This window comes from Anoplolepis gracilipes, chromosome 1 (assembly GCF_047496725.1).
Source record: "Anoplolepis gracilipes chromosome 1, ASM4749672v1, whole genome shotgun sequence".
Taxonomy (NCBI): Eukaryota; Metazoa; Arthropoda; class Insecta; order Hymenoptera; family Formicidae; genus Anoplolepis; species Anoplolepis gracilipes.
This window is the reverse complement of record NC_132970.1, coordinates 18,510,783-18,532,465: the sequence shown is the minus strand read 5'-3', so window position 1 is coordinate 18,532,465 and position 21,683 is coordinate 18,510,783. Positions and strand designations below refer to the sequence as shown.

General features: G+C 26.3%; 2 protein-coding genes across 3 annotated transcripts; both read left to right on the top strand.

Moving 5' to 3' along the window:
* Positions 1 to 5,801: 5,801 nt before the first annotated feature.
* E (nonribosomal peptide synthetase ebony) lies at positions 5,802 to 17,738 on the top strand. Of its 2 annotated transcripts, none has more exons than XM_072888934.1 (13): positions 5,802 to 6,236; positions 9,532 to 9,704; positions 10,312 to 10,587; positions 11,328 to 11,483; positions 11,958 to 12,184; positions 12,891 to 12,953; positions 13,799 to 14,009; positions 14,259 to 14,426; positions 14,635 to 14,831; positions 15,229 to 15,421; positions 16,152 to 16,515; positions 16,638 to 17,088; positions 17,478 to 17,738. In XM_072888934.1, the coding sequence occupies exons 2-13, from the start codon at positions 9,572 to 9,574 to the stop codon at positions 17,616 to 17,618; spliced, it is 2,580 nt and encodes an 859-aa protein (XP_072745035.1). In that variant the 5' UTR covers positions 5,802 to 6,236; positions 9,532 to 9,571; the 3' UTR covers positions 17,619 to 17,738. The 2 variants fall into 2 exon arrangements, with proteins under 2 accessions (XP_072745035.1, XP_072745025.1); XM_072888924.1 differs by having other exon boundaries at positions 5,803 to 6,236; positions 9,563 to 9,704; positions 17,478 to 17,737.
* Positions 17,739 to 19,326: 1,588 nt separating this feature from the next.
* LOC140664026 (putative DENN domain-containing protein 10 B) lies at positions 19,327 to 21,474 on the top strand. Its single transcript, XM_072888714.1, has 6 exons — positions 19,327 to 19,469; positions 19,637 to 19,712; positions 19,821 to 20,017; positions 20,131 to 20,562; positions 20,793 to 20,910; positions 21,007 to 21,474. The coding sequence occupies exons 2-6, from the start codon at positions 19,673 to 19,675 to the stop codon at positions 21,276 to 21,278; spliced, it is 1,059 nt and encodes a 352-aa protein (XP_072744815.1). The 5' UTR covers positions 19,327 to 19,469; positions 19,637 to 19,672; the 3' UTR covers positions 21,279 to 21,474.
* Positions 21,475 to 21,683: the final 209 nt, after the last annotated feature.

Genomic DNA, 21,683 nt, shown 5'->3' with positions numbered 1-21,683 from the left:
CACTTGACGCAATCAAACGATCAATCAATCTATGTTGCATAACACGCAAAACATCTACCTAACGCACATCGTCGCAACTGTTCAAGGTAATCGGATATCGGTGCACGAGAAACCGAATCATGCGAATACATCACAACCTGCATGACAGTGCTCTTTCTCATTGTCAAGGAGAGAAAACAATTATTAGAAAATATTTGCATATCATATATACAGCATAACACACATATATACATATATTAAATCAAGCTGTTAGTTAACTTGTATCTTAAGTATCTTCCTTATTCTATATAATAAGATATCGTCCCCTGTTAAGGCAAAACATGATCTGAAAAAGTACAATTTTCAATTTAATTTTAATAGGTAGCAGATATCTAATGTTATACAGGATGTCCGGCAAAGATTGAATCAACGTTTGTGAGCTGGTAGAGCGCATTAAATTAAACAGAAGAGTCCTTTACTATTTTGCGATTTTCACAATTATTGAGAAATTAATTAAAAAATATCGATCAATTCGCGCCAATATATTAGCGCTCTGCGAAAAGACAGTCCGCTGTCACGCGGTTACTATACATGCGACTAGTAACCGCGTGACAGCTAGCTGGCTTTTCTCGCCACGTGCTAATACTCGCACGAATTGGTCGATATTTTTTAATTAATTTCTCAATAATTATTGCGAAAATCGCAAAATGGTAAAGGAATTTTATGTCCAGTTTAATGCGTACCTGCTCACGAGCGTTGATTCAATCTTTACCGGACACCCTGTATACATAAGAAAATATACAAACATATATTAAAATTTGTCTGTTATACCGCTTTATTGAATTTAATATAATCAAGTGATGTAATTAAATCAGTTTTTATACATCTTATATTACATATTTTATAAGCAATTGATAATAAATAAAGCAACATTTTCTGTAAAATAAAGTGAAAAAAATTAATGAAGTTTAGGTTTCTTAATAATTTTCAATCTTCTATTGCGATATATGGATGTTTATATATAATCATGTATATTATTAATATAATAGATAGTTATGCAATAAATATATAGTAATAATTAGGCAGATAATCAAACAAATAGATAATTAAACATATGACTAATATATGAGTACACACAAAATTCTGACACATGCTGACCTTACGGTAAAGAACAATGTATTAACTCAAAGCACAAGAAATGGTTAAAAGTAAGTTTGAAAATATGACATATATGAAAAGAATAAGACCATGAAAATGTTGTGTTTTCTATGTACATTAATAAAAAATCTTATCTTGTTAATAAAAAATAATCTTTTCGTAACCTAACCTTGCCACATTTACAGTAAATTATATTAAATTATATAAATTATATTAAATATCATGATAATTTATGAGATGAGAGATCAGATTATTCTACAAACATTCATAAATATTATAATTTTTTAACGTTTTTTTTTAATAATATTCAATATAATATCATATTTCAATAATTAAAAAATTATATTTACGCACGCACGCACGCATACGCACACAAAAAGACTTCCATATGAATTAATAAGATCAATATGAATTAAATGTTTGTTATATAAGATTAACTTTTATTAAATATAATAACCGACCATATGACAAAAGACATTAGGTTCTGTAACATAAATTGATTTTCTAAATGATATTTATAATTGCTTATATAATGTTTTTATATTGTTTAATATAATAATTTTTAATTAATTATATTATATTATTTATTATTTTTTTAATGACCTTTACATAATTTTTCCAAACATATCTTAATTTTACTATATACAGCCTTGCCTTATCACAATTCAATTCTTAAGTTTCAGAATTTAATTGGCTTCATATTAAAAAAAAAAAAAAACGAAATTTATCATTAGCCTTTTGTTGCACATGCATCGTACAAAACTGCTGCATAACGCAAGCGCTTTGAAAATGTTACGAAATATTCTTCATTCATAAACGAGTAGATAAAACAAACATGGATTAATATAATGATACTCGAAGAATCTACATGCGTCATAGGAAAGCGCTCAGACTGACCTGGCTAAGAGCCATCACGTTGGAATTCTCTTGCTGTGAAGATATAATGTTCGTCAAATACCATGTAAAAATGATGAAAGAAAAGTAAGTAAAGTATCTGGTTTGAGTAAGAATAGAGAAAAATGAAGCGCGAGAAAGTGAAACGTTCTCTATATTGTTAAATCTTAAATATAATTTTTATTATTGCATAAAGAGCATGCATCTCGTATATATTTATGTAAAATATTACAATATAAATGTAAAGTTTATTAATAAAGATATATAATTATATGTGTATATAAATTGTTCCACTAATATAAAATGAGATATAAATTATAAAATATATATACAATTAATTATTGTACATATACTACCTATATATAAAATTAATTATTTGTTGTAGAAAGAGAGGAGGGAGAGAGAGAGAGAGAGAGAGGAGGAAGGGGGAGAGAGAGAGGAGGGAGAAAGAGAGAGAGGAGGGAGAGAGAGGGGGGAGGAATACAGACAAGAAGTATATTTTATATGCTACGATTAAGAATTATGTTTTTTTGTTGCGTTAAATAATCGAGGATAATGAAATATGAAAGTAAGCTTAGACCTTGAGTTCGCTTTTCTCTCGAGTTCAATAAACTTTGCAGAAAATGATCGTAAAAAATATCGTAATTATTACCAATACAAAATTTATATTGTTTATTGATCGTTTTTAAGATTAAGTTAATGTATCTTTCTTAAAATCTCTAAAGCACAAAAAAAATACAAATTTTTTAAAATATAATGTGTATCATAATGCGAAAATTTGGAAATATTGGAAAAAAATTAAATTTTTAATTGATTCTTTTGATGTAGACTCAAATTTGATAACAGATGAAGGAATATATTTCTGATAAAGATTTCTTTAATTAAAATAAAAGAAATTATTTAAATTCTAAAATAGAAACTAATCTTTATATCACGAGAAAATTGTATATTTTATTAATAAAAAAACCATATTAAAATCTGTAAATTTTTTCAGCATTAACTTATGTAGATTTTTATTGATTGCATTCATTGTGACAATAGGAAGATTGCAATGCAATAGGAAAATGAACGTCTCGTTATCTTGGAATCTAACCTTTTCATCATATTGGCACGAGCTCTTAAACTAAATGATTAATAACGTTATAATAAAACATAAAACTGCCGTGTTATTTTAAATACTCGGGTGACTACATTCGTGATAAAAACAAGGAAATTTTCTTCTCTTGCTTGATAAAAACAAGTTTGTGACTATAAAGCCAGTAATTAAAAAACGTATGTGCTATTACAATGTTAAAATAATTATACAAAAATATAAGAACTTTATTTACTGATAACTAATAATACAAATTTAATTAATCTCGTGTATATGTATATATACATATATACACTTATATATAAATACATATATATTTGCAAAATTTTTCTAATAAAAGCGTTTTTATTTTGATTCTTATATATGTATATAATGACTAATTAGTCGTCCTAAATTAGGTGACTCTTATATGACTTGAAAATAATGTCGATATTTCATATCTACAAGACGTTTTTTTTCCAATTACAATATTAATATACAGAGCCACTTAAAAAGAAATGTTATAAACTCATATCTTTGAAAGTACGCATTATAGCAAAAAATGTGTTAGCTAAAAGTTGTTTGACTCGAAAAAATAACAAAGATAAGAATATTAATTTGACTTTAAACATACTTGTTAAAGTTAAGTAAAGGTCAACCTAATTTTTTTATATAAATAACAGATTATAAAGATATGGTCAAAAATTGTTTAACTTATACTATAAGTAATATTTTATATTTTAATTCGATATAATTTTACATAAATTATGAAATATTTTGTAAAATATTTATTTTTCAATTATCTGATTTCAATACTTTCATGTACAGAATAATGAGAGAAATCAATTGATATAAAGAAAATACATACATAGTTGTCTTTAAGAAAAATTATGTAACTGCGCTCATATATTTTTAAAACATTTTTTTGCTATAATGCATGTTTTCAGAAATATAAGTTTATAGAACTTTAAATGACTATTAATTACTTTAAATACTTTAAATAACTATTAAATGTATATTAATATTATGATTGGTCAAAAACGTCAGAAAATAATATTCTATGTAAATGTGACATATCAACGTCATTTTCGAGTTACATGAGACCTAATTTAGGACGTTTAATTAGCAATCATATGTAACGAAAATTTACCGTCATTATAACATCATTTTACTATTTCAAAACATTAAAATAAATATTTAGCAAATATTAAAAAAACATTTTCCAAACATTTAATATTTTAATGAATAAAAGAGAACTTAACCAACAATTTTAATGTGTTTTAAAATATTTTCAAAAATGTTCTTTTTTTAATGTTTAAAAATATTTTTAAAAGTATTGCTTATACTAATTGGGTAAATAAAACTTTCAATCCGGAAATTCAGACAGATTATGTCAGACACATATGAGATATACGTATGTTCTTTCCGAGCATTCATTTTAATCGACAGTTACATTACGCTACATTTGCTTTATTGGAAAATATTGCATATTGAATATTTCTTTTATTTATTATTATTCTAATTATTATGTATCATATTTTTTATTGTAATATTTAATATTTGTTATGGACTAGTTTACATCGCAATAAATCGGATGATGTATATATTTTGTATGCATAATTATATATGCAACTATACATACATAGTGTTACACAAGTGGTACAAAATAGCATAAAGTTATATATGCAAATTATATATGCTATACATATTGATATCGACTAAAGAATACGTAAGTATACATATCGTGTTATTAATGTATAATTTAAGATTAATTTTCCTTTCAAATTCAAATTAAATGCAAGTTAAATCATGTTGTTGATCTTAAATTTTTATAAGTAATATCTCTTTGCTCTCATATCTGATTAAATTATTCTAAAAGCTAAGGACACTAAATAAAAAATAACTTTTTTTCATGTAATGCAGTTATGCCTTTTCAACGCTTTTCTGTATAGTTATATTTAGTACTTATTTTGAAATGAACATGTACCTATATGTCGATTATCTATATGTACATATCAACTCAAGAAATAAATAATATATTGTATACGTATAATAATAACTGCATAAAATTTTAATTGGTTACTACACTTAGGGCCAATTTCACCATTGTCGGTTACCTTTAACCTTAGGTTAAACTATATCTTCGTCTCTTTTTCTTAAACTTATCTGAAAAAGACAAAGATATAGTTTAACCTGTAGTTAGAGTTAACCGGCGATGGTGAAATTGGCTCTTATAGTGTTTAATCTTATTTTGCAAAATTATCATTATAAATTAATATTCGCGATTATAAAGTAATAATAATAAATATAATATTAATAATAATAATAATAATAATATTAATAATAATAATAATAATAATAATAATACTAATAATGACTACATAAATAAGAAAACACAATAAGAAAAGGCGTAATCATATCTCGAAATAATTAAATCTTAAAATTGACAATACTTGGGAAATGTAAATGATACTCTCAGGCTGAGTTTCTCCGAATTATGTAGATAAAAATTTGAGGAAAAATTCAGATCATACTCGCGCTGACGCATGTCGGTAATTCCAGAAGACATTGAAGGGAAGGGGGACAAAATGTTAGAGCAAAGAATCGTGGAGATAATAGCAGCGGCGACAAGGGGGACAACTAACAATTCAGAATCCTCGTGACCGGTTCTATATAAGAGTACATATCATGTTAACCGGAGACATTCTCTCGTGGTCACTGGTCTACTGAAGATTAAACGCTACGGTCGTGTCGAGCAAAACCTGACGGACAACTTGCTTCGTACAAAGTCACCTGTGTCTTTTTATTTTATAAAGATAAGTCGGGTAGATAACTAGAATAGCGAATAATAACCAGAATAACTGGAAAGGAAAGAATCGAGTTAAGAAGAAAAGAACCAGAATCGACAAGAAAAGAAAAATAAGAAGAATTAAGAAGAGACATGTGTCTGCGTGGAAAAATTTAAATGGAGTGCCAGTGTTCGGTTGAAAGAAAAAGTAGAGTACATATAAGTGAAAGCATACCTGTTAAAATCATCGTATTTCGATAGTGACGAAGTGAAGTTGTTAATTCTTCACTAAACAGCTGGTCACCAGAATTAAATAGGAAAGCGAAAAGAGAAAGGAGTGACAAGGTGAGTAAGTGTCGAAATAACGAACACAATGCGGCATCGGAGATTATGTGTTACGATATACTAATAATTTGCTGAATTAAAAATAACTGTTTAGCACGATGTAAAAAAACCGATATAAGTACAAATATTTAACTTATTCAGAAATCGATATTTTTCTACAAAAAAAGAAAGAAAAGAAGATTTGGAATAAATATATTTTTCATATCTAAAGCATTTTGCCTCTGACATTTTTCTAAATTAAATATAAAAATACACGATTTGTGTGGACTTATTTTTACATAGTTAAAATTTGTATAAAATTTGTAATAAATATTCAAATAATATTTTGCGTAGAAACAAAACAAAATAATCGGATTTAATGTAAGCTCTTAAAAGGAATAAAAATTAACTTGAAAAATTGACGAGTAAGAGCAAAACGCTGTAAATAGTGTATTATAAGTATCTATTTTATGTAACGAATTAATCTACTAAAATAAACAAAATAATATTTAAAATAGACACAAATTTTTTATATTTAGTTATATTCACAAAAAAATTGTATCGTGTGACTAATAAATATATAACTGCATTTTAATGCGTTTATAATAATTTATAAATCGATACTTTATAGCATATGAATCTATACATTAAACAATGATAAACTAACTGATTGTGACTATAGATTACATATACCTCGTATCTTTTAAATTAAAAGAAATAGTTCAAATATTTTATTCCCATATATGCCATCATATCAAAAAGGTCTTGTCATAATCTAATTTTAATTTTAAAAAATCTTACTACAAGGAACATAGCTTGAAAAATAAAAGTGACTTCTAAAACAAAATATTAGATAATTGCATTGATTTATGCTAATCTAATAGTTTTCTTAAATTCCTGAAACGTTTCCAAGTTACTTATACATACATTTAATATATATATATATATATATATATATATATATATATATATATATATATATATATACAAAGACATATATACAAAGTTTCACAATAGTAATAATGAGACTAATTTTTTCCTTTTTTATTAAAATATCTTGCAGCTTGTTACCTCTAATCATATTTGACCTTGATCCTTTCCCCATTCCAACTCCAACTGGCCTTGCATTCTGTCAGTCTGGAGTAGGTGTATGAGATATTGAGAGAAGTTTGTACTCTTTATAACGAAAATAGGATCGTGTAATATCACTATTTTTTGTGTAAAACTCGGCGATAATGTAATGGACAATGTATAAAAAGCTTCAACAAGCTTTTTGAAGACAAACAAGCCTCTCGCTGGCAAAATGTTTTTTTTAAAAGCAGAACTATTATTGAAGACAGACGGCGCAGTAGACGTCTAGCAACAACACAAATAGACGACGACACAGTCGTCCGAATGAGGAAATTTGTACAATCTAATCAAAGATTACCAATTAAAATAATTGCGTAATTTTCCGCAATAACGTAGCGTTGTGTGATATTATGCGATCCTATTTTCGTTACAAGGAATACAAATACCGTTTTAATACCTCAGACAGCTACTTTAGACTAATAGAATGCTTAATTTCTAAATAAGCTAAATGTTTGTACATCGGTTTTTTTATATGGTGCTGAAGTTATTTTTAGTTCAACAAATTATTAAAATACAGAATAGGATCATGTTAGTTGAAATGGGAGAAGGACCAAGATCGTGGTCAGAGTTAACAGGCTGTAAAATTGCCAATATATGAAAAAAAAAACAATCAATCTCATTACTTTATTTCTCAGACCTGATATGTAAATTTGGCGGTAAGTTTTTATCTCAAAAATGCATCGCAAGCAAAATTCATAATCTATTCGAAACTTGCGAAATCTAGTATTTTATCATAATGTGGCAATTGCTGTGTTTTAATAATAATCTGTTTCCGATAAAAAGTTTCACATTAAAAATTCGAGTTAGGATGTGTTTTTTCCAAAATATGTTGACACATGATTATTTGATTATAAGTCTTAATGTCATTAAAGCGAGACAATGCGCTTGAGCAAATATAACATATTTTTAATAGTAACTGGCCTTTTTCAAGTTCTTTTTAATTCAATAATGTGTGTATTATAATAACAAGATGCGTTACGTAAATAATTCAAGTTTGTTAATTCCTGTTAAATTTCGAAATATTCGATATCTTGTATTATAATTGAACATATAATTAGACAGTTCGCACACACATGTGCATACACACACAAATATATATATATATATATATATATATATATATATATATATATTAATGAATGCTTCTCTGAATGTAAATTTCTTTTCTTTCTTCTCTGTCGATTCAAGGCAAGAATGCTGATTATGCGAATTTTTTTTTGGTTTCGGCAGCAGCTCTACACAGCACAATATAGTTCCATGGAAACAGACATCTCATAGAGTTTCCAATATTTATGCTTTAATGTAATATCGTTTATGTTTCAAGAATGCAAATAAGCTATTTTTCAATAGCGGATTAATATTTATCTTAGGATAGGTTTATGAGAATTTTAATTGTTCGAATAATCTCATCAAATTGCTAATTGATTAGGTATATTGCGTTAAACGCAAACTTTAATACTATAAAAGGATTGAATAATTGACATTAATGTTTCTCAGTAATTAAAATTATCATTATTATTCATTAATACTCACATCATATCTATACACAGCATATATATGCACAATAATCTTAAAATATAATTAGAATTAGCAATTTAAAATTATTATTGCTTTTATATAAATTCTTAACAATTATTAATTATGCATTTAATTTTTCTAAATGCTTTTTTAATCGTTTTTATCATAATCATCTATATCATATTAGAGATATAGAAGCAAAAGTTATATATAGCACCTCCAATTTTGAAATTAAATTTGCTGTCTCACATAATAAGCCTATTTATAATATATGATATTGTTCTTGAACAAAACTATTTAATAATCAATCAATATTTAATACTCTAATTAAAAAATCGTTCCTTTTTACAATAAAATAATTCATATAATTTACATTTTTTTATCTTTGCATATGTGAAGAATTTTTTTGTAAATAATAAATGTTTTGTATATATAAATAATAATTTTTTTAAATAATAAATAATAAATAAATTTTCACATCTATGTATAAAACAAAGAATTTAAGATGTGATAAAAAAATTAACATCTATAAAATTATCTTTCACAAATTATATTTCACAAAAAGATATTTCAAACAAGTTTTATTTTCTTTTCTTCCATCCATAAAAGTATCGATATGTATTTATAAATGTACACTTATTAATTTTTATTCAAAACTAAATTTTAGTTCTTCATAAACCGGATATAACTGCTTCCAGCATTTGAAAATGGGTACCTTGCAGCAACAATCCATCTTAAAGGGTCAACAGATAGGAAAAAACAAAGAAAAAGATTTAGTACACGAATTGTTCAGTTGCGCAGCAACAGCTCATAAGAATCAAATTGCAATATATTATGAAGGTAAGAGTTTTTGCTTCTCCATAAAGAAGACAGAAATTTACGTCAAAAAGTTATCTCAGATCATGATTCCTTTAAAATTTAAAAAAAAATGTGTTTTTTAATTAATAATATTGATTTAGCAAGCAATTAAATTCGTGCTACTTATTCATAAATTTTATATATGCAAATAAATTAATAATAATAATATTAATGGAACCAATTTTGTAATATCCAAAAGCCAAAATTTTTTATGATAAAAACAATTTTATATTAATTACTGATAAATCCGATAGAATTTACAGAAAAGAGAATTATTTTATTAAGAAACCAAATTATTAGCAATAAATAATAATTTATCAATTTATATTCATTATTATATTTACAATTTAGATCGTAATAATGTTTTTAATGAAAGAGTGTGTAAATAATTCTAAATGATAGAGTTATCTGACACAATTGATCTATCGATTACGATGAAGATAAATTAGTTATAAGAATTAGTTATAATAATATATGCAAAATTAATTCAACTGTCCAATTATATTAAATAACGCTAATTATGTTAAATAACAATTCAAACATCGTATCAAAAGAATTGATAAAAACATTGAGATTGGAAATTCTACAGATAATGTCAATCAAGAGCACGTGCTGTCTTTCAAAGAATTAGATAACATCACTAATAGATTGGCACGAGCCTTGCAAAAATACGAAAAATTTGAAACAACTTCTCAATCATTGGTGGCTGTCTGCATGAAACCGTCACATCGCCTCCCAATCGCATTACTTAGTATACTCAAGGCAGGAATGGCTTATCTACCTTTGGACGCGGAATTTCCGACGTCCAGGACAAAACACATTCTCGAAGAAGCACAACCGTTGATAGTATTGATCGAAGAAGAAGGTAAATGCCAATTTTTTTATCTCATGAAAGTTTTAACTAAATATTACTAAAAATTTTAATTTAAAAAATTTTAAATTATTATTCAACTTTTAAATTTGATTTTATCAATAGAAAGTAACAAACTTTAATCTTACTTTTATTTATTCATTTCTTGCTCTATCTTTAATTCGAATTCGGTTTCTTTCTATGTAATTTCAATCTTAGATATTTCTAAAGGCAAAAAATTAATTAAACAAAACTCATCAACACTGATAAAACTAATTTGTAAGGTTATTTTACAATTAGTGAGAATAATTTAGTAACTCATTTATTTAAAAATATTTTAACATTGGTAGCAGCAGATTATCGAGATTAGCGTTGATGAAAATCGACCATGGGTAAACTGAACATGCAGTGCGTAATAAATGTGAGATATTTACATAGCAATCAGTTTTTACCTCGTAATTATGTTACGCAATCTCTTTTTGCGTAAAATTATATATTTATTTTTACGTGACGTTACTTCGAAAGCAAATATAGTGGACCACATTTCAAAGTAAAATACATAATTTAAGTATAATATAATTTGCAGAAAACGTGGATATATCATTTATTATTTAATCGATGTAACTGCGCGCGAAAAAACCTTGAGTTTTTGCATTTGATTCAGATACAATTTGAGATAAGAATCAATATTTTCCGCATGAGATCAGTTTATTCATTGCGTATACAGTTAAATAAAAATATGATTCCGTTTTTAGCGGATTTATCAATTTACGAGGAAACCTCGATCGTGACGTATGAACAGCTTTTGAAAGAAGCTGAAGAAGAACAAGAAGATACATTAAAAACCAAAGAGCGCTCGAATCAACTTGCCATTGTTCTTTATACTTCTGGAAGCACAGGAGTTCCAAAAGGTAATATCAGATTCGTATTAATTATACATACGATACGTGTTGTAAAAAAAGATTTATGTATTAGCACTCATTATAATTATCTCTCACAAAGTATTATACATACGTATGTATATACATATATACATAATTATTTTTCCATTACAAATTCTAATTCGTGAGTATTTTTAAAATACTGCAAATATCACATGGCACAGTTTCACGGCGCAGTAATACGTGACAAATAAAAAAAAACCCGTGTCATTGAACCATGATCTCTGTTACAAAAGTCAATTCTTTAATTCAGTTGCAAATAAATTACACGCGTCAAAAATGTCCTTATACTTTTACAATTCATTGAAATAAAATCTAATCAAAATAGTTAAAATAAAGACTGTATATCTCAATCAATTTTATGGAATAGTGACCTTAGTACCTTAGTTCACATTTCAGACATATTATACACAGATGAACGTACTATGTAATTATTTTTCAAAGGTGTGCTTATACCACATGCTACGCTATTGAATCGTCTACGATGGCAATGGAGAGAACTTCCGTACGTCGATAACGAAGAACAATGCGTCTTCAAGACTGCTCTCACATTCGTCGACAGTGTGCCAGAGATTTGGGGACCTCTTTTACAAGGCCGTACGCTAGTAGTTGTGCCAAAAAGCGTGACAAAAGATCCGGAGAAATTTGTATCACTCTTGGAGAAGCATCAGGTAACTTTCAAAATTTCCTAATTATTGTGTAATAATTGCAAAAATGCAGAGCATTTTATAATAAGTATAAAAACTTTGATAATTTGTTAGAAAAAATATTATAAATAGATAATAATTATTAATTCTATTCTAATTGTAAGCAGAATTATAAAAGAAATAAAATTATCATATTATAATTTTAAAAAAAACCTGTCACATAAAAATTTCTATTCGAACATACACACATACACACACAGATTTTTATATGTAATATAAAAAAATCAAGTAAATTTATTATTATAATTATTGTATAATTATTTTACTTTTTCAAAGATTTTTTATTAGAAAAAAAATAAAAATTATTCTATATATATAAAAAAATATCTTGACATATATATATATATATATATATATATATTAAATTGAATTATTATCATCTCTTATAAGACAATAGGTTTTATACGTTTAATCTATTTCAAAGAAAATATTTATACAGAAAGCTTGTTCAATATGGCAATAATTTTAATATATTCACAATTAGTAGTAATTTACTCTAATATGTCCGAAATGAATTGAGTAAATCAAATATAATAAAAAAATCTACCAATCAAAGACAATATAGAATTTTACAAAGTTGATATTATTTTTTGATGTAATTTAAACTTATAATAAATGTAAATTATATAAGATATAATTTATGAAAAATGGAAAATCATCCATGTTTCAGATACAACGTTTGGTCCTTGTACCATCATTGCTATATTCATTGATCATGTATTTGAATATGCAAGTGAGTACACACAACTATGTTCTATGCATTATTTCTTTTATGATAGAGAAACTTACCATTATTACGTAAATTCTTCGGAATTTTAATGTTGATTTTACGCAACATCGTAATGTATAGGAGCTAGTTAAAGAGTAATACTGTGCTTTTTCTTTGATCCCTGATTAAAGTAAGTATAATCTCTAATAACTCGCGATAATAATCATAGCTCTCTGCGTATGAAATATAAGTATAATCTACAATGTAGAATGTACAGCGAGAATACCTATATCACTTTTCCTCTTAAAGGTTAGAAAAAACTTCAAATAACCTTGTACTCTTGGCATTTCAACAAGATATTTTTAGTTCAGGAACACGTGTTCAACAAATTTATTCACGATAGTCACATTTAAACAAATTTCGGAATGTACATATATGCATAAAACAAAATATTATTGTTTAACCAAAATACGTTTACAATCAGTGAATTTTAAATTAACGCGATAAGTTCTTCGCAATTGAGAGAAATTTTCATGTAAATTAATACTAATAATGCTTGTTTAAATCACATTACATTAAATATATCAAATATATCAAATTAAACTAATTCTAATTAGCAAGAATCGCGTAATCTATCATCACTTTACACGAATTATTTAAACCAACTAAAATAATTTTTTAATCAATCAGTATGATCTACATTTCTCGTGTTATGTTGAAATGTAGTATTAGTCTTATTAATATAATCAATTATCGAGATATCTGAGTTTATAATTTATGAGATAAAAATAACGATCCATTACTGTCTATCGCCTAAGACACCTAATTCTAATTGTAATAATCGATCTCTTTATTATTACTTCGCACAGAATAATGACAATGTTCTCAATCACTTGAGACTCTGGATCTGCTCAGGAGAAACTTTGTCGGTCGCGTTGGCCAATCAATTTTTTGTTACGTTTAGCAACAAAGATAAAATATTGGCTAATTTCTACGGCAGCACAGAGATCATGGGTGACGTCACGTATTACCTTTTAAACAAACGTGCGCAATTAGAAGGAATGGAGAAAGTGCCAATAGGTAAGGATAATTTTTATCGAATATGACTTAGAAATTGATACGTCTTAGATTGTGTGTGTAATTAATTTTGTCATTATTAATAATTTTCTCAAATTAATAAAGAAATAATGGCAATTTGATATGCTGTTATATCTTAAATTCTAGTAAATCGGCAATCAACTGACCAACGAATGTAACTAATAAAAAAAAATCATAAAAAAAATTATCACTAACACAACATCTATATCGCTCGATGCACTTTTGTTGCAGGAAACCCAATCGACAATTGCATAATTTATCTCGTGAACAAGGACATGCGATTAATCCCCCAGGGAGAAGTCGGTGAGCTGATTGTCGCAGGAAAGAATCTTGCCGCAGGTTATATACGCGGACGAGACGCACATAAATTTTTGGACAATCCTCACGCTATCGATCCAGGTGAAAAAAATTAAGGAAAAAAAAAAAAAAAAAAAAAAAAAAAAACAATAATATCGGATACTAGTTTATCATACTCGGAAAATTTACTGTGACCTACAAATATTCTCATTTACAATCTCTTTTGCGAAAAAAAGCAATAATTAAAACTTCATAATTGCATCTTATTACAGCTTTGCTGTAGATTTCATATATGCTGATTTATTTACAGAATACCCAAAAATCTTTCGTACTGGCGATTACGCTAAAATTGTTAAAGGTGTGATAATTTACGAGGGACGAGTAGATTCGCAAATTAAGATTAGAGGTCATCGCGTCGATCTTACAGAGGTCGAGAAAATAATCGCTAGAATACGCGGTATCGATAAAGTCGTAGTTCTTTGTTATAAGCCCGGTGAACTGTCACAGGTAAATGTAGTTAATAAGCGTGTACGTACGCGTAAAGTAAAATAAATTACTTTAAAACTTTTTTTATAATTATTTTTGAAGTATAATTTTCTTTTAAGACTTAGTACCTAAACTTAAATACCTAAACATTTAAAAATTTTAAAGCTAAAATTTTCTAATTGCGTATTCGTATATAAAATTAATCTTCAATTTGTTCGCGTATTATTTTACAAAACTTTCTCAATTAATATAGATACTTACTTTATAAATACAATTTTTCCACCGAATACATACAATTTTATGAAATCTAAAACATTTTCTTATAAATGACTTTTTCACTATTTTAGAGAAAAATTGTTTCAGTAAGAATAAATTAATTTCTTAATGGTAAGTTTTATGTTTGCATTTTTTTTCTCAGGAACTAATAGCTTTTGTTACTATCGCTGATGACACTCTGTCCAGCTCGGAGATTGAAAGTTTTCTCCAAAGAACGTTACCGCCATACATGTTACCGCAAATATTTGTTGTTGATCACATACCTCTTTTAATCAATGGTAAAACGGATCGACAAACATTATTAAAACAATATGAATCATCTTGCCCTAATAATGGTATGTCGAATTAGTAACTATTTATTTAAGTATATATTTCCTTTGTCAAACAAAATATTATATATAATATTATACGTATATATAACTTTCTTGAAGTATCACGATATAATTGAAACATTATGTTAATCTATTATGTTAATCACATTAACATATTTGTAACTATTTAAATTTTTTGATGTCAAAGTAGATATATTACAAGATAATTGTCACAAACTATCACTATGGAATCACATTATTAACGTATTGAGAACCGGTTCCAGGCTTTTTTATATTTTTCCCCATTCTATTTTTACTTTCACATTAGAATATATTAGCATCAATACGTATTTATCATAATTGGAATAATCTTTTTAATCTCTTCTGTGATATAAATTGCAATAACTTGATAAAAAAAAAATTGTCAAATAAAAAAAATTTATTTTGTAACATCTTTTAACATCCTAGCAATTAAATTTCGCGCATTATTTTAATAACTGATTATTCTTGCGTTAAAATTAAAAGAAATTTTTTCTTCTACAAAAAAATTAAAAAATTCCAATATTTTAGTTATAATACCTACTCTTTCAAAGATTAGAAAAATGCCCAAAGTAAATCTTCAAGTAATTTCTTTTAACTAATAAATAGAGACTAAATAGAGAAATTCCTTCTAAAACTGACTCGTTTTTTAACGCAAATGATCTATTATTAGTTGACGCGTACTAGATTTATTAAAAATTCTATTTTATTTTAGAGGACGACTTTGCTACGAATTGCGATTACAGCGGCGTGCCAGATCAAGATCTTACAAAAGCCCGAATTCTTTTTCCGACTGTCACATCTGTAATCGGACATAATGGCCGTGCACTAGTGACCTCGCATGCGAATTTCTATGAGCTCGGTGGAAATTCCTTAAATTCCATTTACACCGTGACCAAGTTAAGGGACCAGGGTTATCAGATTGGCATCACGGATTTTATCACAGCAAAAAATCTGGCCGAAGTATTGGACCGTATGAAATTCATATCTTCTGACGAAAAACCACTGAAGGAAACAATCGACCAGAAATCGTATATCTTTGAATCGTTAAGCGATTGTCACAAGGAGGACGTAATCGAGTGAGTACTATATTCAAAATTCGATTCCCAATTTATATATATCTACAGTCTACAGTACTGTTATGTAAGTGCGTATATACAGGCAGAATGTAATCACAATAAATATATTTTTATATTTGCAGAATAATCACAGAGAGCTTTTATTTGAAAGCCGATTTGGAGCAATTGTTAATGCCGGACATAAAGAGAGCCGATTATCGAGAATTAATGGAGGCTATGTGGAATCCTCTTGTAGAGAAAGGCTTGAGCTTCGTGATCAAATCGGCACAGAGTAACAAAACGATTGGAGTTACCCTTAGCTTTGATCTTTGGGACGAGCCCGAATTAAGACTGAGCTCTAAATTAATGATCATATTCGATTTTCTCGAGTACCTGGAAGGACCGATAAGAGAAAACAAATTACCAAAAGGCAAGGGCAAAATTATTCACAATTATATGATGGCGACAAGCAGCGACTTGAATTTCGCAGAAAACGTATTAGTGATAGGACAGATGGAAGAGTACAGTTTACAATTCGCTCAACGAAAAGGATACGCTGGGATTTTCACTACAAATACTAGTCCCCTCACTCAGGTAAAAAGGATAAATTCAACAATAATTCAAATATCTTTGATAATACACTTGAGCCTATTTTAAATAATCTATAATTCGCGATAAAATTCAAAACAGAATTTACTTTTTCTCTATTAAACATAAAATTGTAAATAAAATTTCGTGTTTAATTTTGTCGTAAATTATAGAAAATTATAAATAAAACGTAATATAAAAGTATAAAATTTCTATAATTAATATAAAATTATAAATAAAATTCTGTCCCAAGTCTTATTGTATAAGCGTTTAAAGCGTAAGTGTTTAAAGCGGGTTTTAGTTATTTAAATAGAAAGTATATTTATTATATAGATACGTATAAAATATATCGCTGAAAGAATTATTAATTTATATTTTTACATAAACTTTTACAGCAACTTGGCACAGATGTGTACGAATACGAAACAATGTTGGTATATCAAGTGAATCGATATGAGACACCCGATGGAAGTAAACCTTTCAGTAAGGCTCCTGACAATCAAGTGACAATTTGCTCATTAAAAATGATCAACTAAACTAGTGATTTTAATAAATAAAAGTATTAATTTCGAGTAGTGTTAATATTAACTTTGTGACCTTTCATCGATACAATCATCAATTGTTAATAATCTATTATGATGTTATATTATAAGGTTTTGCATATGTATTTCCATTTTTTCCATTTGTTATTTTCTACAAATATCAGCAAAACATAATCGCATAAATGAACAACTATCTATATTGTTTGTTATAAGCATAATGCAATTATTGTTCCTTCATTATTATTTCATTTTCTTGATAGACTAAAAAAACTTTAGAATCTTAGAATAATTACTTTAGAAAAATTTGTTTCAGCTATTTATTAATACTTGTCATATCTAGATTTGAAAAAAGTATGGTATAATTTTATAGCTTTATAAAATTTTTGTGGGAAAAACGTAATTCTCAAAAATCGATAATTATATGTTATAATCTGATCTTTAATATTAAATAATATTAAAATAATAAAAATAAGTCATACATTTCAATAAAAGTATGTATTTTAATAAAAGTATTGTGATTAAAATAATAATTATAATGAATTTATTGCTAATGTAAAAATTTTTTTAATTGTTTATAAATTATTAGCACATTATTAACATTTTACATATCCAATTAATAAATTATTTTTTACGAAAAGAATATTGCAAAAAACGATGATAAAATAATAATAAGTTAATTATTCATTATAGTTGTGTATTTTTCAAAACAATGATAATTATATGAAATTAGAGAGCTCTTTTCTTTTTTATATATTATAATATTTAAAAATACATGTAAATTAATTTTATTTTTTGCATAAAGATAAATATGTTATGTGTTTATAAAGTTGAATATTATAATGTAATAATCTTTGTTACTCCAAATATATATATAATGGTTAAAATATAATTTGTACTTATTATTATTGTTACATTCATCGCCAAGATTAAACAGTAATAACTTTTAGAGCAACAAAAATTATTACATACATATTTAACTATGAATATATATCAATTGAGTGCAATTATCAATAATGTAAAATAAACGATTTTCATAAAATTTTTTTAATATAAATTCTTTTTACATATATCACTTAAATATTTATATAAAAATAAAATAATAATTTGAATAAATTATATTTAGACAGTTTTTAGAAAAAATAAATAATAAAATTTAAAAAATTATTTATTGGATTAATTACTGTGAAATTGTTGCACGGATAGACATATCATTTTTATTTCATATGGACAAAACAGTATAAGTAGAAACGAAGCAATATATAAATTAAATAAAAAATTTGCCTACAACTCATCTGTGATATATATATTATTCAGTTACATTCTCTCTCGTTATTCGTGATAAGAGATTCTTTTTATTACTTTTTATTAAGTCACAATTTCAAATTTAATTTGATTTTAAAAAGAAAACTTTGAATTAAAAATATATTAAATATTTAATAAAAAACAAAAATTATATTAGTTTTAAAATATTACCAATATAAATATTACGTAGAAAAACTAAATAAATAAATATTAACTTTATATATATATATATACATATGTAATATTATGTTGAATGAATTTTTACTAAACTGATAGCATATCGCTATATTTTTAAAAAATACAAATTACTAAGTATACACTCTCTCTCGTTTTAAATAAAACATTAAATTCAGGAAGTTACGTGTTACGTGCAAATTTCCTGTTTTGTCTCCCCATCTTCTACAGCTGACTGCAGCTGACAGAAAGGTGTCGATCAACGATCACGGTGTTGACTAACATAACCTCAATTTCTATTTTGTGTGCGATGTACATATTAAATGACTTTTTCGCGTTGAAATACCCTCAACAAAACAAAAATATTGTGTATGATAAGACAATTTAGCTAACATTTCGATAATTACCTATTAGATTGATAATATTTATAAGAATGCAAATATAGAATATATTATTAAAAAAAATATAATAATATAATAATTTCACACACCAAGGTGTAAAGAATGATTAATACTTTAATATATTGCTTTCAATAGTGTTATAATTACTTGTCAGAAGGAATCCTCACATAAATGGCACCGTTAACAGATTTACTTTCTTGTAGTATAATAGGTATAACATAGCTTTCTATAATAAAAATAATAAATATAGAAATGAACTATTTCCATATGCATTACCAACTATTTGTTTAGTATGCTTAATTCAGAATGAAAATTCTAGAAAAAGACTGTAATGGAGATATCTTGTGGACATGGTCATATCCTGCGGTGACAAAATCTCAGAAAACTGTAGTCACAAGAAAATGCAATATGAAATTAGAACATAGTTCTCCTCATGTATTTGTATGTGCAAGACATGGCCATGATTGGTTTTATATACATTGCAGCGAAGTATTCGATTCTGATAAATTACCAAAAGTGAGTATCTATACAATAGTTTCTATCTTTTTCATAAAAAAAAAAAAAAAAAATATTTTATCATTTTACATTCTAAAAATTTTTATATCTTGTAATTTTCATAATTATTTCAGGTAAAACAATTTGCGTTGGTTCTTTTTGCAAAGGATTTTAATCCACAAAAGTATGAAGTGCTGTCACGAGTTCTTAGCAAGATGTATTGTAAAACAGGAAAACCAACGGAGATCCTGCAATTATATCTTTCTGTATTCACAAAAGGATCATGTTCAACACAGGAGAATGGAACATTTGTCTCTGATGATTTTAATACTCATCGATTTGCAGCTAGTACCAATGTCAAAGAACTGATTAAAACATTTGAATTAGAAACAATTTTGATTTATACTGCTCTATTATTGAAAAAAAAGATCATTATATATCATCACAGCTTAGAACAGCTTCTTAAGTGGATAAGAACATTTCCTGCATTAATGAAACACAGAAAGGTTACTGACAATCTCTTTCCATGGATTGATTTAGTAAACGATGAATTGATTGAATTAAAGGTATACATCCTATAAAGACGATATCTTTGATAGTAAAAAATTATAGACAAAGCAGATAATTTCATTATTCAAAGTGAACTGCATGAATTAATTATTATTTTTATTTATTGTATTTTGATATATGTTATTATTACTATAGTTATTAATTAATAATATTAATTAATATATATTAATATAATTAATAGATATTAGATGTATTGTTATATAATTATTATTGTTGTTACATACAGAGATATTCGTACTATGTGGCAGGCTGCAGCAATAGTTCAATATCATCAAGAACAGATTTGTATGACTTACTGGTAAACATTCCTGCTCGAGAGATTACTGTAGCACCACATGCAAAAGGTAATAAGGAGACAAAAAAATAATTTTGTTTATCTATCTTAAATAAATAAAATGAATAGATAAATATTTTGTAAAAATTTATATTCATTATTTTAGAAAGTCTTACAATGACAAAAACTCATAAGGAAATAGCGTTATTTATGGTTCAGCTATGTGAAAATCAAAATTACACAGAGGCACAAATTATTTCTGAGATAAGCGATAAAACGAAAGATCTTTTAAATCAATTAACTTCGTTAGCAACAGTTCAAGCTCCAGATGGCAGAAAGATGATTTCTATTGAGATATTTAGAGAAAAAAATTTAGCACCGGCTGTAGAAAGTTTTCTCATTAATTTAGCCATTGCCGAAAATCTTTTTATGTTGTGATAATATATAAATTAAATTGTAAATGTTATATAAAGGCACAATGAATATAAATAAGAATAAGATATAAGATGTATTATATGCATATTGATATCTGTTTATTATTAATACTTTATCTGTTATCTGATATCTATTATATTTGTACTGTCTTTAGTTTGGAATTAAGATGTGTAAACAACATTTTAATATAATGAATTTGACTGCTAAACTCTACTAACATTTTATTTATTACTTTTTGATAAAATTCCATCTTATTCCTACTATACCTTAGCTTTATAAATTCAAACAAGAAATAAAAAAGTAAATTCTTTTATACTGAACATGCAAAAGGTTTATATTATACATAACGTTTAAAGTAAGATCTATTTCATAACTATTTCATTCTATATATTCTCAACGAGATACTTT